This window comes from Myotis brandtii, unplaced genomic scaffold, assembly GCF_000412655.1.
Source record: "Myotis brandtii unplaced genomic scaffold, ASM41265v1 scaffold1260, whole genome shotgun sequence".
In the NCBI taxonomy this organism is placed as follows: domain Eukaryota; kingdom Metazoa; phylum Chordata; class Mammalia; order Chiroptera; family Vespertilionidae; genus Myotis; species Myotis brandtii.
Window position 1 is genome coordinate 522411 of NW_005354426.1, and position 13421 is coordinate 535831.

Here is a 13421-nt window from a genome sequence, read left to right on the forward strand (position 1 = left end):
GGCCCTGCACACACGTGTGCAGTGTGGGCAGCACATCCGCAGACCCACGGCCCTCCTGGAGCTGGGCCTGCCAGGCCGGTCGGGAGCCCAAGCCAAGGCACCTGTGTTCCCAGCTCCAAGCGAGTCCTGGGCACCAGCCCGTCTTCCTCAACCCGGGGTCTCTCCCTGGACCTTGCAGGAGCCCAGGGTGTCTAGGGCTTCTCTCCAGGTCAGAGTGCCACCCGGGTACTGAGGTGTTGGCTCGCCACAGTTCTACTCAGAAAAAGGCACCCAAAGGGGCATGGGGCCTCCAGGAAAGGGCTCACAGCCAGCCTTCTCCTGGCAAAGGTCCAGGGCATCCCTGCAGCGAGGGGCTTAGGTTTCCCACCCACAGAAACCCCTTAAAGCTGACAGGGAACCTGTGCCCACCCCCGTAAGAGGGCGTGACACTGCACAAAAAATAGTAACTTATGAATGAAAATACGTCCATTTGATTAGCAAGAGCCCTTTTCAATTAAGCCCCAGTCACCTCCGAGAGCCCCTCTATCTAAGGTGGGCCTGGCCTGTGGCCTCCACAGACTCACGCAGCAGTGGGACCTCAATTCTGGGAACATGGACTCGGAGGAGAGGGGGATGTGTGGAGGGCAGATCTGGGGGACAGAGAGGGCATCACGCAGGCCACACGGGCCCCAGCTTCCTCAGGCCAAGTCACGCTGGCCTGGATGACACCACCCCGCAAGATCAACCTTCCTGGTGCCCCAGGTTCGGTTCTGTTACCAGGCAGACGGAGGTTCTGGTCCTCCCTCTGCTGCCTCCTAGCAGAGTGGCCTTGAGCCAGTTGTCTGAGCCTGTTTCCCCATCTATGCTGCAGGAATCTGCTGCTGTCTTGAGTACAAGAAGGGGAGACCTCCCCACAGTGGCTAAGGTCCCTGAGTGGGAGGCTACAGGGGGCATAGGCCTCAGCTCTACGGTACTTGTAGAAATTCCATGTTGGGGTGGGGGGATGGGGAGGAGAATTGCCCCAAATGCCTAAAAACAAAATTTAACTGGGAGTGAGAGAGAAACAAGCCCCAGCCCTTCATCGAATGCAAAGCCCAGATTAATCCATTTCTCTTGAATCAGAGAATCGGACTGGTCAGGCCTGGGCGGGAAGGGCCACCTGGTCTGAGATGATGGATACACACCCTGGACGACCTGCCCGTCAGCTCAGAATCTCGGGGCTCCAGGACAGGACAGCATCCCCAACCCCGTGAGAGGGCTCGACCCAGCTAACAGGCCGCACATCTAGACTCAAGGACAGTCTGCCCCCGTTGGTGCCAATTCAGCCCCTCAGGGGGCAGGTGCTCACTTCTGTGCTCTGAGCCACTGTCTCCCGGGCCTCAGGGTGAGGCCTCTGCAGAGAAGGCAGCCTTGGGTCTCAGAGAGGCTCATCACATGCCCTTGACTCGGACGTCGGGTGCACACCATGGAAATTTTCTGACGTTATGTTTATGGCACTCAGAAAGTGACAAGACAGAGATGGCTGTAGGTCCCAGCCGGGAGCAGCCCTGACGCCTGGCAGGTGTCTGCCCGGGCACTGCTTCCCCAGAGGGTCCCCCAGGTACGGCAGCCCCTCCACTGCCCCCCAACTCCTCCTGCCACAGTCCCCACCCGCCATCACTTCTCAGCCGCCTCCCTGCCTGGCACCTGGAACTATGGTGGGGAGGACCCGCTGTCCTCGGAGCTCTGTGCCCTCCATCAAGACCCCGCAGTCATGCAGGACCCGCATGGCCAGCAAACATGCGCCTCCCGACTGCCCGGCACCCCCTCTGCCAGGCAGGGGTCCTGCTCTGCCTACCCAGTCCCTGGGGCGTGGGCTCCTGCGACGTGAGCCCCCCGTGTGCAAACTGCCACAGCCAACAGAGCCCCACCTCAGATCCCCGCACGGCCCACGCCCCTCGCCACCGCTGGCCCAGGCCTACCTGTTGGGATTGTAGTCAAGCGCGCCCACCTCCTCACTGGCCTGCAGCAGGTCCAGGATGCCCGCAGCCGAGCCCCCGCCGTCCTTCTTCACTTTGGCGTTGCGGGTGGGCTTGGTGTCCGTGTCGATTCGCAGGGAGCCCTCATCCGAGGAGGAGTCGTCGCTCGGCTGTGGGGATGGGGAGCTGGTCAGAACAGAGCTGGGGGGAGCGACAGGACTACCGTTCCCCTTGACAAAAAAAAAGAAGTTTTTAAAAATTAAAAAATAAAATAAGGAAAAATAAAAAATGTAAGATCCCAACCTGTGAGGAGCATGTGGGGCTGGCTGGCCGGACGCCCCGGGGGGTTACTGGGGTTTTCCATCGGGATTGTGGAGCCTGCCTGCAAAGGACCTGGTGCCATCCTGCCCAGCACTGTTTCCCAGAGGAACCCTGGGCCCCAAGACCGTACGCAGGAGCCCCGGTATTGAGCACAGGCACAAAGGAGCCAGCGCGGTCAGGTGAGGAGCAGACAGGAGGGATCCCCGCACCCAAGGCTCCAGTTACCAGTCCTGGCAGGAGGCTCTGAGGGGAAACTCCGGGCTCCCCGGGCAGCAGGGGAGACCCCCATGCAGACCCCAGGCTCACTGGAGACAGCCGCCACCTCGTGGTTGGATGAGGCCTTACCAGTCGTCTAACTTAGTCCCCCAGCGGGTCCAGCCCTGCTCTGCACCCGATCCTCGGGGTCAATGAGGCATCGTCTTCATGGCATCTGGCTGGGCGCTCCTGAGGCCCACCCCTCGCACAGACCTGCAGACCCTCCACACCCTGCACCTGCTCTCCCCCCTTCTGTGCAAGGCCTTGGGCTCACATCCCCACTGCTGGCGCCCAGCCAGCCTCCCCACAAAAACTCCAAGAAGAGGGTGGCACATGAAGACACTCAGCTGCACCCCAAGCAGAAAGTGCACGGGCCACAGCCACCGGGTCTCCGAAGGAGCTCACCTTGTAGAGCGCCGAGTCCAGCTTTGGCTTCGTAACAGGTGTGGGCAGCGGCTCCTTCCTGTCCAGTAAGACTGAGACCAAAGCAGACAGGAGTTGGTGGTGGCTTTGAGAGGGTCGCTCTGGCCAGCCACGCCTGACACCCACCCTCTGCAGGATGGCCCTACAGGGCTGGGTCTGCCCCTCCACATGTCCCCCCAACTTACAGGACAGGTCTCTCTTCGGGGCATTTTTCTTCCTCCTGATGGGAAACTCATCAATCTTGAGCTCCCCGTCATCCGACACGTACTCATACTCATCCCGAACGGGCTGGGGCTTGTCCTCCTTGAAGTTCTGCAAGGCCCCAAACACCCCTGGGCTCGGCTGTGGCTTGAGGGCCTTGGAGCTGGGACAGAAGTGGACTGGTCAGTGGGGGTCCACATGGCCCAGCCAGTGCCCCACCACTCCGCCACGGGCGCAGAGGGTCAGCAGTCATGCCGAACACTGCCAGATCCCACGGCTCCCATGGGCCGGCGAGGACAGCGCACAGCTCACGAGGTATGGCCTGGCCCTCCCCGCCCACGCAAGGCCTCTCCTTGAGCTGTCTCAGGGTGTGCCCTGCACTGCCCCACCCTGGCCACTGGACCAGCATGGCCTTCCTTCTGCCCGCCCCGCAAGCTCTGGCCGCAGTCTCCCACTGGCTTGGGCCTAGGGAGACAGAGGCTTGGCTACAGCTCTAATTCCCAACTGTAGAAACACAGAGGCTGACCACCGGCGAGCCTGCGGGTGTGGGTATGAGCCAGGTAACACCACACACACAGGTGTGATGAGGTTACAGAGTCATGTCCACCTTCCTCTCCCGCACTTCTAAACGCTCTACAGCATGGTGGGTCCCAGAGTGAATGCGTTCAGAAGCTCTCCAGGACGAGCTCAGAGCCATGAGGTCAGGGCGACAGGGCCGCAGACCAGACCCTTCCCGCCTGCTCACCGAGCGTCCTCGGCACGTGGCCGTGAGTTCTTGGGAATAACGGGCCTGCCTACCCGGCCCCACCTGGTCACCAGATGCCGGCCCCGCCCCACTGCTCCGCCACCTGGCGTGGCTTTCTCCTCCCATTTCGCAGGTGAGGAAACAGGCCCACCACAGAAAAGGGGCCCATTCTGCTGCGATGTATCTGCTTCCTGGCTTCGGGGCACCCAACCTGGACTTGACTCAGCAAGCAACCTGTGGGCCCACAGTCAGTGAGACTTCTCAGGGGGCATGAAGCCCGTCCCGTACACCTGGCACTGGGCTGGGCTGGCATGCTGTCAGCAGACACGGGCCTGTTCCACCATCTGGAAACCACACACCCACTCCCAGGCTGGCACCCCAATGTCTCAGCTCAGGTCACCTCCTCTTGGAAGCCCTCTCAACTCCCTTGGCACACAAGGACCCACAGTCCCTGTCACAGGCATAATTTTAGGTGGATCTGAGAGTACTGGGTTCACGCTGCCCCCCACACTGGCCTCTGGCCTCCAAGGACAGGGTCCTGACCTCCACTACGTCCTCTGCCCCAAACAGCACTCAGCTAATATCTACCCAATCACGCTCTCCCCTCCCTCCCTCCCTGCCAACACACACTGCTGTCCCTCCCCATCCACACAAGCATTGGCTTAGGAGGCAGAGGAGGGGCCGGCCCGGCGTGGCCCGCTCAAGGGGTATTCCCAGTGATGTCAGCCAGTCCAGGAAGGGGCTTCTCCTGAGGAGACCTCCAGGTAAGTGTGTGTGTGCAGGGTGTGTATGGAGGGGTTTGCAGGGTATGTGTGATGTGTGTGGAGGGGTGTGCAGGGCGTGAGTGCATGTGCATGATGTGTGTGATGTGTGTGGAGGGGGCATGTGTGTGTGTGTGATGTGTGTAGATGGGTGTGCAGGGCGTGAGTACATGTATATGATGTGTGTGCTGTGCATGGAGGGGTGTGCAGGGCGTGAGTGCATGTGCATGATGTGTGTGATGTGTGTGGAGGGGTGTGCAGGGCGTGAGTGCATGTGTATGATGTGTGTGATGTGTGTGGAGGGGTGTGCTGTGCATGGAGGGGTGTACAGGGTGTGAGTGCATGTGTATGATGTGTGTGATGTGTGTGAAGGGGTGTGCAAGGTGTGAGTGCATGTGCATGATGTGTGTGACGTGTGTGGAGGGGTGTGCTGTGCATGGAGGGGTGTACAGGGTGTGAGTGCATGTGTATGATGTGTGTGATGTGTGTGAAGGGGTGTGCAGGGTGTGAGTGCATGTGTATGATGTGTGTGGAGGGGTGTGCAGGGCGTGAGTGCATGTGTATGATGTGTGTGATGTGTGTGAAGGGGTGTGCAGGGTGTGTGATGTAGGGGGTCTGGGAATGTGTGTGTGTGTGACTGTGACCCCTCCTGCCAGGAGCATCACGTACCCCAGAAGTTTCTTGTTGGAGAAGGAAAATAAGAATTTGGTGTCCTTGTTCCCTGATGTAGGAGGCTTCTCCAACTTCTGCTCTTCCTCCATCTTCAGCAGGGAGTCGGGTTTGCTGTTCTGAAAAGCAAACCCAGGACCACTGTTGAGTCCCACACAGGATTCCAGTGGGCAGAGGCAGTGGGACCAACCGGCCTCCTCCCTCTGAACACGTCATCCAGGGACCCACGGACCTGTAGGACCTGTCTTGGGAGTGTGAGCTCAGCCCAGGGTTGGGTGAAGGAGGGCAATGCCATCAGTCAACTCAAAGGGCAAGCAGCTCAGCCTCAGGCCAGAATGCTCCCATAACAACCCCATGGGAAGTGGCCCCTCCAAGGTCACACACATACCCAGACCTGACCTGGGGACAGGTGGACACACAGTTGTACATGCCCTACAAGAACAGGTATGTACCTCTGCTCACAACACCAAGCCCACAAACGCCCCCACACACCACCTCTCATAAATGCAGCGCTCCCTGAAAGTAGACTCTCACCCACATGTGCATGCAAACACACAGGTGCACGCATGCACACACATGCATGCCCACACATGTGCACATACAAACATGTGTGTGCACATGCACATACAAACACACAGGTGCATACACATGCTCGCCCACAGGCATACATCTCACCTTGTACTTCCACTTGGCCTCTGACTTGCTCTTAGTTTGCTCTCGGATTTCCAGCCTCTCCACATCGTTCTGTGTGCTGATTGCCTCCTTGTTGGGCACACTCAGGACGCTCTTTGTGGCCTAGAAAACAGCAGCCACGACTCAGTGGTGGACATGGGAGGGCAGGGAGCTACCTTAGGCTACAGGACAAAACAAGAATCACAGAGTCCCTCTCTCCTCCTGGCCCATATGCAGCAGCTCATCCATCCATCCATCCATCCATCCATCCACTATCAATCCACCCACCCTTCTATTCATCTATCCATCCACCCATCCACCACCTATGCACTCACCCATCCATCCATCCATCCATCCACGCACCCTTCCATCCACCAACTATCCATCCACCTGCTCTTCTTTTCCTCCTCCCTCCCTCCTTTCTTCCATCATCCATCTGTTCATTCATTCATTCATCTACTCTCTTTGCCATAAGCAAGGGAAACCAGGTGTCCCACTGCAGCCCTGCAACACTGGTCCGGGTGGTCGCAGACCTCCTGGAAGGTTGACAGCCTTCCGCCAGCAGCAAATCACTCAATGAGACCTGGCCTCAGAAACTCATGGCCCCTGAAGCCCATTATTTAAGACCTTCTGATTAAACTTGTGGGTCCTCAGGGCCAGGCCTGCCTCTCTTGCTGCCCACAGGGGCTCGGGCCCCCACTGCCAGTCTCCCTCCTGCTCCCCACTGCCCTCCACTTGGTGCCTCACTCACCTTCAGATCTCAGCCAATGTCTAGGTCCCGGGAAGATTCAGCCAGCTCACTCCCCGGGGTGACCCTCCATGCTGCCACCCTGTCCCAGCACAGACACTGCTGCCTTTGTCAGGACGGTCTCTCCCCAGCTGCCCACCACACTAAGCTTGGGCAGAGCCCATCTGCCCTGGGTCCCAGGCACAAGAACAGGCAGCTGCAGCTCCATCCCACAGGCCTGGCCCCAGAGGCGTCTGCAGGCTAACTGACTACAGGTGGGGAGGGCAGCCACTCACCTTGCCCTTCTTAGGCGGCTCGATCTTGGTCAGTGCCTCCTTGGTGTGGGCCTCCAACAGGTCCAGGTTGGGGATGGTGGGCGAGGCTGACCCCCTACACTTCTTCCCTTTCTTCTTGCCCCCATCCTTGAGCTTCAGTGATTTGGGGGGCTTCGGGGGCTTGGGAGATTTGGGGGGCTTGGGGACTTTGGATGGCTTGGGTATCTTCATGGTTTTGGAAGTCTTTTTTTTGGACACTTTCTCCAGGAAGGAGCGAGGAGGGCTGGCTTCAATGGGGGATGGAGGTTCCTCCTTCTCTCGGTCCCCAAAACAGACCTCATTCGAGGAGATCGCAGAAGTCACTTCTGGTCTGGCAGCCTTGGAGGCATTCTGAGGAAAGGAAAGAGGTAACCAACCATCTCCTGTCAGAAGGGGATCATGGCCCAGGCCATGGGAGACACTCAAGCAGAGAAGGAGCATGCATTTACACCACTGTGTGTACACTCACATCTCTCTATACCATCCACATGCCACAGCACATCCATCTACACCATCATCTGTGTGTACACTCACATCTCTCTATACCATCCACATGCCACAGCACATCCATCTACACCATCATCTGTGTGTACACTCACATCTCTCTGTACCACCCACATGACACAGCACATCCATCTACACCACTGTGTGACATGCCTACATCCATCTACACCATCATCTGTGTGATACACTCATATCTCTCTGTACCATCCACATGCCACAGCACATCCATCTACACCATCATCTATGTGATACACTCATATCTCTCTGTACCATCCACATGACACAGCACATCCATCTACACCATCATCTGTGTGTACACTCACATCTCTCTATACCATCCACATGACACAGCACATCCATCTACACCATCATCTATGTGATACACTCATATCTCTCTGTACCATCCACATGACACAGCACATCCATCTACACCACTGTGTGACATGCCTACATCCATCTACACCATCATCTGTGTGTACACTCACATCTCTCTGTACCACCCACATGACACAGCACATCCATCTACACCAGTGATGACGAACCTTTTGAGTTCGGCGTGTCAGCATTTTGAAAAACCCTAACTTTGGTGCCGTGTCACATATAGAAATTTTTTTACTTTTGCAACCATAGTAAAACAAAGATTTATATTTTTGATATTTATTTTATATATTTAAATGCCATTTAACAAAGAAAAATCAATTAAAAAAATGAGTTCGCGTGTCACCTCTGACACGCGTGTCATAGGTTCGCCATCACTGATCTACACCATCATCTATGTGATACACTCACATCTCTCTATACCATCCACATGACACAGCACATCCATCTACACTATTGTGTGACATGCCTACATCCAACTACACCATCATCCGTGTGATACACTCACATCCATCTCTACCAACCACATGACACAGCACATCCATCTACACCAGTGGTTCCCAAACTTATTTGGTCTACCGCCCCCTTTCCAGAAAAAATATTACTCAGCGCCCCCTGGAAATTAATTTTTTTAAAATTTTAATAGCAATTAAACAGAAAGATATATGTATTAATGTTTCTACCTTTTTCGTAAAATATAGTAAAGAAAGGTGTAAATTAGAAACATTGAAGTTTGAAATTATGAAACTATTTATTGAACTCAGAATAGAAAGGTAATACAAAAAAAGTTAAAACAAATGCACCTGTGGCCATCACCGCCCCCCCTGGATCGCTGCAGCGCCCACCAGGGGGCGGTAGCGCCCACTTTGGGAATCACTGGTCTAGACTCTTCTCAACATGGGGCTCCCCGCATGGTCTCTCTATGCGAGCTAGTCTGGGCTTCCTCTGCTGTGATGGGTTCCAAGGGAGAATGTCCTAGGAGAGTCAGGTGGAGGCTGTATCACCAACAGGGCCAGGCAAATTGCTATGGCCAGTTTTAGAAAACAGAATCTTTCACCTAAGCCAAGGAGGACTGGGATGCTGTGTGATAACTCAAATCCAACTCTACCATCCACATGACACAGCACATCCATCTACACCATCATCTGTGTGATACACTCACATCCAACTCTACCATCCACATGACACAGCACATCCATCTACATCACTGTGTGACATGGCTATATCCATCTACACCAGGGGTGGGCAAACTTTTTGACTCGAGGGCCACAATGGGTTCTTAAACTGGACCGGAGGGCCGGAACAAAAGCATGGATGGAGTGTTTGTGTGAACTAATATAAATTCAAAGTAAACATCATTACATAAAAGGGTACAGTCTTTTTTTTTTTAGTTTTATTCATTTCAAACGGGCCGGATACGGCCCGCGGGCCGTAGTTTGCCCACGGCTGATCTACACCATCATCTGTGTGATAAACTCACATCCAACTCTACCATCCACATGACACAGCACATCCATCTACACCATCATCTGTGTGATACACTCACATCCATCTCTACCATCCACATGACACAGCACATCCATCTACACCATCATCTGTGTGATACACACACATCTCTCTGTACCATCCACATGACACAGCACATCCATCTACACCATCATGTGACATGCTTGCCTGTCTATACCATCTGTGTGACACGTCTGCACTATGCATGTGCCATGGCCACATTCATCTATACCATCAGCTACCTGATTCCTCTACCTCCTTGGTGGGTACCCCTGGCAGGGCTGGAATCATCCTCCCTCACGCCCACCGGGAGCTGCAGAGGAGCCCCCTTTCCACCTCTCACTCCCTAAACTCCCACCAGGAGATGCAGCCGGGGCCTAGGAGTCTGAGCCCACATCCTGCAGGTGACCACATGGCCATTCCTGACAGGCAGCCCTAAACGGGGCCAGAGAAGAGAGGCCTCCCATGACCAGGGCCAGCGGGCCGGAGTCAGCCCTACCTCACTGAGCCGGATCTCTTTGGCAAGGTCTTTGATGAGCTGCGAGGGTTTGAAGTGCTCTGGGAGTTCATCTTCATGCTCTGCCAAAGCCTGCAGGACAGCCATGCACCAGGTCAACGGGTCAGCCACTGAGTCTGGACGTGGATGCCCACCCTCTGTGCCACGCCCACCTTCCCTGCACCTCCCACCCACAGGGGCCCAAGCATGCTCAGCCTCTGATTCCTGACTAATCCTCTCTGTCCCACCAGGCCCTGCCCTGCCCTGCCTACTGGGCCAGGACCCACCACTACCCCGGCAGGCATGGGGCAGGGGCTGCCTGCATGGGGCGCTGGAGAAATTAGCCCACTCCAGCCAGACACTGCCCTGACAAGAAAGCTCTGCCATGACCCCACTCTATAGATGGAGAACTGAGTCCCCGAGAGGACGAGGTACCCAAAGCCACCACCAGCTATGGAGTGAATGTGGGCTGTCTTCTTCCTGACACAAGGCCGCTCTCCTGGCCACCTGCTGCAGTGAGGCAGGAGGGATGCCGTGCACGGCTCACTCTAAGCCTTAAGGCCAGAGAAGATGTGGCCACAGGACAGCGTTGGGAGGGCACTGGCCACCCACCCACCAGGCCCACTCGTGAGAGAAGCAAGAAGCACACAGGTGTTCCCTCCTGGCCCCACCCCCTCCTGAGGGCCTGCTCAGACAGTGCTGGCTCCCCTCTGGGGGACGGGACGCTGCCACAGACAGTGCCCAGGCTGATGGGGCCCTGCCCTCGCTCTGTCCCCACAACCCAGGCAACATTCCAAGGGAAGTCTGAAGCTGCTTCTCTGGGGCCCCCATTGTCGGAAAACAGCTGCTGCATAGGAGCTAGTGAAGGTGTTAACATTCAATGTAGGGGCCACCGGACAGTGGGGGGGCACAGGACAGTGGGGGGCACAGGACAGTGGGGAGCACAGGACCGTGGGGGCCACAGGACAGTGGGGAGCACAGGACCGTGGGGGCCACAGGACAGTGGGGAGCACAGGACCGTGGGGGCCACAGGACAGTGGGGAGCACAGGACCGTGGGGGCCACAGGACAGTGGGGAGCACAGGACCGTGGGGGCCACAGGACAGTGGGGAGCACAGGACCGTGGGGGCCACAGGACAGTGGGGAGCACAGGACCGTGGGGGCCACAGGACAGTGGGGAGCACAGGACCGTGGGGGCCACAGGACAGTGGGGAGCACAGGACCGTGGGGGCCACAGGACAGTGGGGAGCACAGGACCGTGGGGGCCACAGGACAGTGGGGAGCACAGGACCGTGGGGGCCACAGGACAGTGGGGAGCACAGGACCGTGGGGGCCACAGGACAGTGGGGAGCACAGGACCGTGGGGGCCACAGGACAGTGGGGAGCACAGGACCGTGGGGGCCACAGGACAGTGGGGAGCACAGGACCGTGGGGGCCACAGGACAGTGGGGAGCACAGGACCGTGGGGGCCACAGGACAGTGGGGAGCACAGGACCGTGGGGGCCACAGGACAGTGGGGGCCACAGGACAGTGGGGGTACAGGACAGTGGGGGGCACAGGACAGTGGGGGCCATAGGACAGTGCTACAGTGGGGGACGTGGGGGTACAGGACAGTAGGGGCCACAGGACAGTGGGGGGCACAGGACAGTGATCCTGCAGGTGGCCTTGGGCAGTCCCAGGAGGAAGAGCAAAGCTGGATAGAGCTGAGCCTGGGCCGGGACGGGCTGAGAGGGAGTCCGTCTCTCCTGCCTACAGTGTAACACTCGGCCAGCCAGTCAGTGGCTGCTCAGGGTCCTCCCACTCCCTGGCCTCTCTCCCTGGGTTCACTCAGTGCTGTCTCTACCACCAGCCTTGCCCCCTCAATCTCCAGGCCCCCCCGCCCCACCTTAGACCAGGCCCCAGGAGGAAGCGGCTCCCCTGTTTCCACACCCCACACTCAGCTGTCTGACTTGGGCTGCTGGCACCTCCTACTCTTCAGACACTAGTTCCCCGGAAAGGCAGATGAGCCCTGGGATGGCTTCCCGCCTGCCATCCTCCCCCACCCCGGGCCACGCCTGGCACCGGGCCTACCTGCTTTTTTGTCCATGATCTGAAAGCACCATTGAGAATTTTAGCTCCTTGAACTAAATGAGGGGGCAGCTGCTTCCCGGATTTGTGAGAACCTGGGGAGAGATGGAGAGGCGAGCTCAGGGGGGCGCGGCCGGTCCTTACCTGCCGCCCACAGGCAACTTCACACCCAGGGTGGGGTGGAGGGTGGGAGACCTTCCAGAGGCCTCCGCCCACTGCCACCTGCCCAACTGCCAACGGTTCCTCTTGGAACCTGGGGGACATGCATCCAGGATGCCCTCAGGGCAGAACTGGCCTCGCACGGTCCCCACTCAGGCCTCACACAGGTGGCCCGGCTCTCCCTCGGCCTGGTCCCCGGTCCACCTCAGCCAGGGGTCAGCGTTGTGCGCACCAAGCATCCCTAGGTGCTTTCTGAGCCCCCCCTCACATCGCCCCCTGCACGGCTGAGACACCAGGGAGGGGGGTCAGTTCCCATTGGGGCCCATCACCAAGATGCCCTTGGGGGCCGGGGCCAGGCCCGTGGGAAAGGGACAGAGCAGCTGCCGGAGAGCTGACACCACCGTGATTGTTTGCCTGGCAGGAGGCAGCTCCCTCCGTCCTCTTGGCCCCGGAGAGCTATGCTATGAGCCTTCACAGAGGACCTGAGGCAGAGCGGCTGGGGACCCCAGCACTGCTCGGCTGGCCAGAGTCCTCCTGGGCTGTCAGTCAGTGCCCGCTGTGACTCCACCCACACGCCCCACCCCGCCTCCCACCACGCCCCCCTGGGCAGGGTGCTCCCTCTGCCACGATATAGCTCAGAGCTCTGAATTTGGGGCTCAATGGACAAATTTCAATGAAACCTGGCCGGCTCAGATTAAGAAACATTTTCAGCTTTCTCTTCTGAGAAACTAAAGCCCAAACCAGAGTCCCAATAGGTGGGCTCCACTCTGCTCAGCAGAGCAGCTTCCAGAGGCTCTGCTGAGAAAGGAGCGCACGGCAGCACAGGTCCTCTGTGCCCCACGAGGCTGCGGAAAGGCTGCGGACCTGGGGGTCGGCGCAGCCCCGGCACCCACGGCCTGGCCTGCCAGGGCCTGGGACTGAGGGCACCATGTCCTCGGAGGTCAGGGACCCGCTGGAGCCCACCCCTCCCTGTGGGCCCCCACAGGACCCGGACAGGCACACACAGCGGGGATGCCTCAGGAGTCCCTCAGCTGGTGGCCCAGGGCCAGCCAGACCCCCCAGGCCTCTGGATGTCCCGACTGAGCCCTGTCAGTATCCACATGAGGCCACGGCCACCAAGCAGAAGGCACGCCAGGCTGGGACCACGTGGCAGCACTCTTTCTGAAACACCAGATGGCCCTACAGGCCAGAGTCCAGTCCAGCCCCACAGGCCCAGCCAGGGGGACCGAGCCGGGGCTGAGGAGCGTGGGCAGCCTCCTGCAGACAGTGCTCCGTCTGCCCCAGGGT

The 13421-nt window shown here is 58.2% G+C and overlaps 1 protein-coding gene across 1 annotated transcript in view; it reads right to left on the reverse strand.

The window, feature by feature from the left end:
• PHF2 (PHD finger protein 2) overlaps positions 1-13421 on the reverse strand; it is a 51750-nt gene that overhangs the window by 8098 nt on the left and 30231 nt on the right. Inside the window, exons 13-20 of the mRNA XM_014534201.1 lie at positions 11979-12070; positions 9913-10002; positions 7008-7376; positions 5988-6107; positions 5313-5431; positions 3122-3300; positions 2919-2989; positions 1941-2107 (exon numbers count right to left, since the gene is read on the reverse strand). Coding sequence (XP_014389687.1) covers positions 1941-2107; positions 2919-2989; positions 3122-3300; positions 5313-5431; positions 5988-6107; positions 7008-7376; positions 9913-10002; positions 11979-12070 — 1207 coding nt within the window. The remainder of the gene's footprint in view (positions 1-1940; positions 2108-2918; positions 2990-3121; positions 3301-5312; positions 5432-5987; positions 6108-7007; positions 7377-9912; positions 10003-11978; positions 12071-13421) is intronic.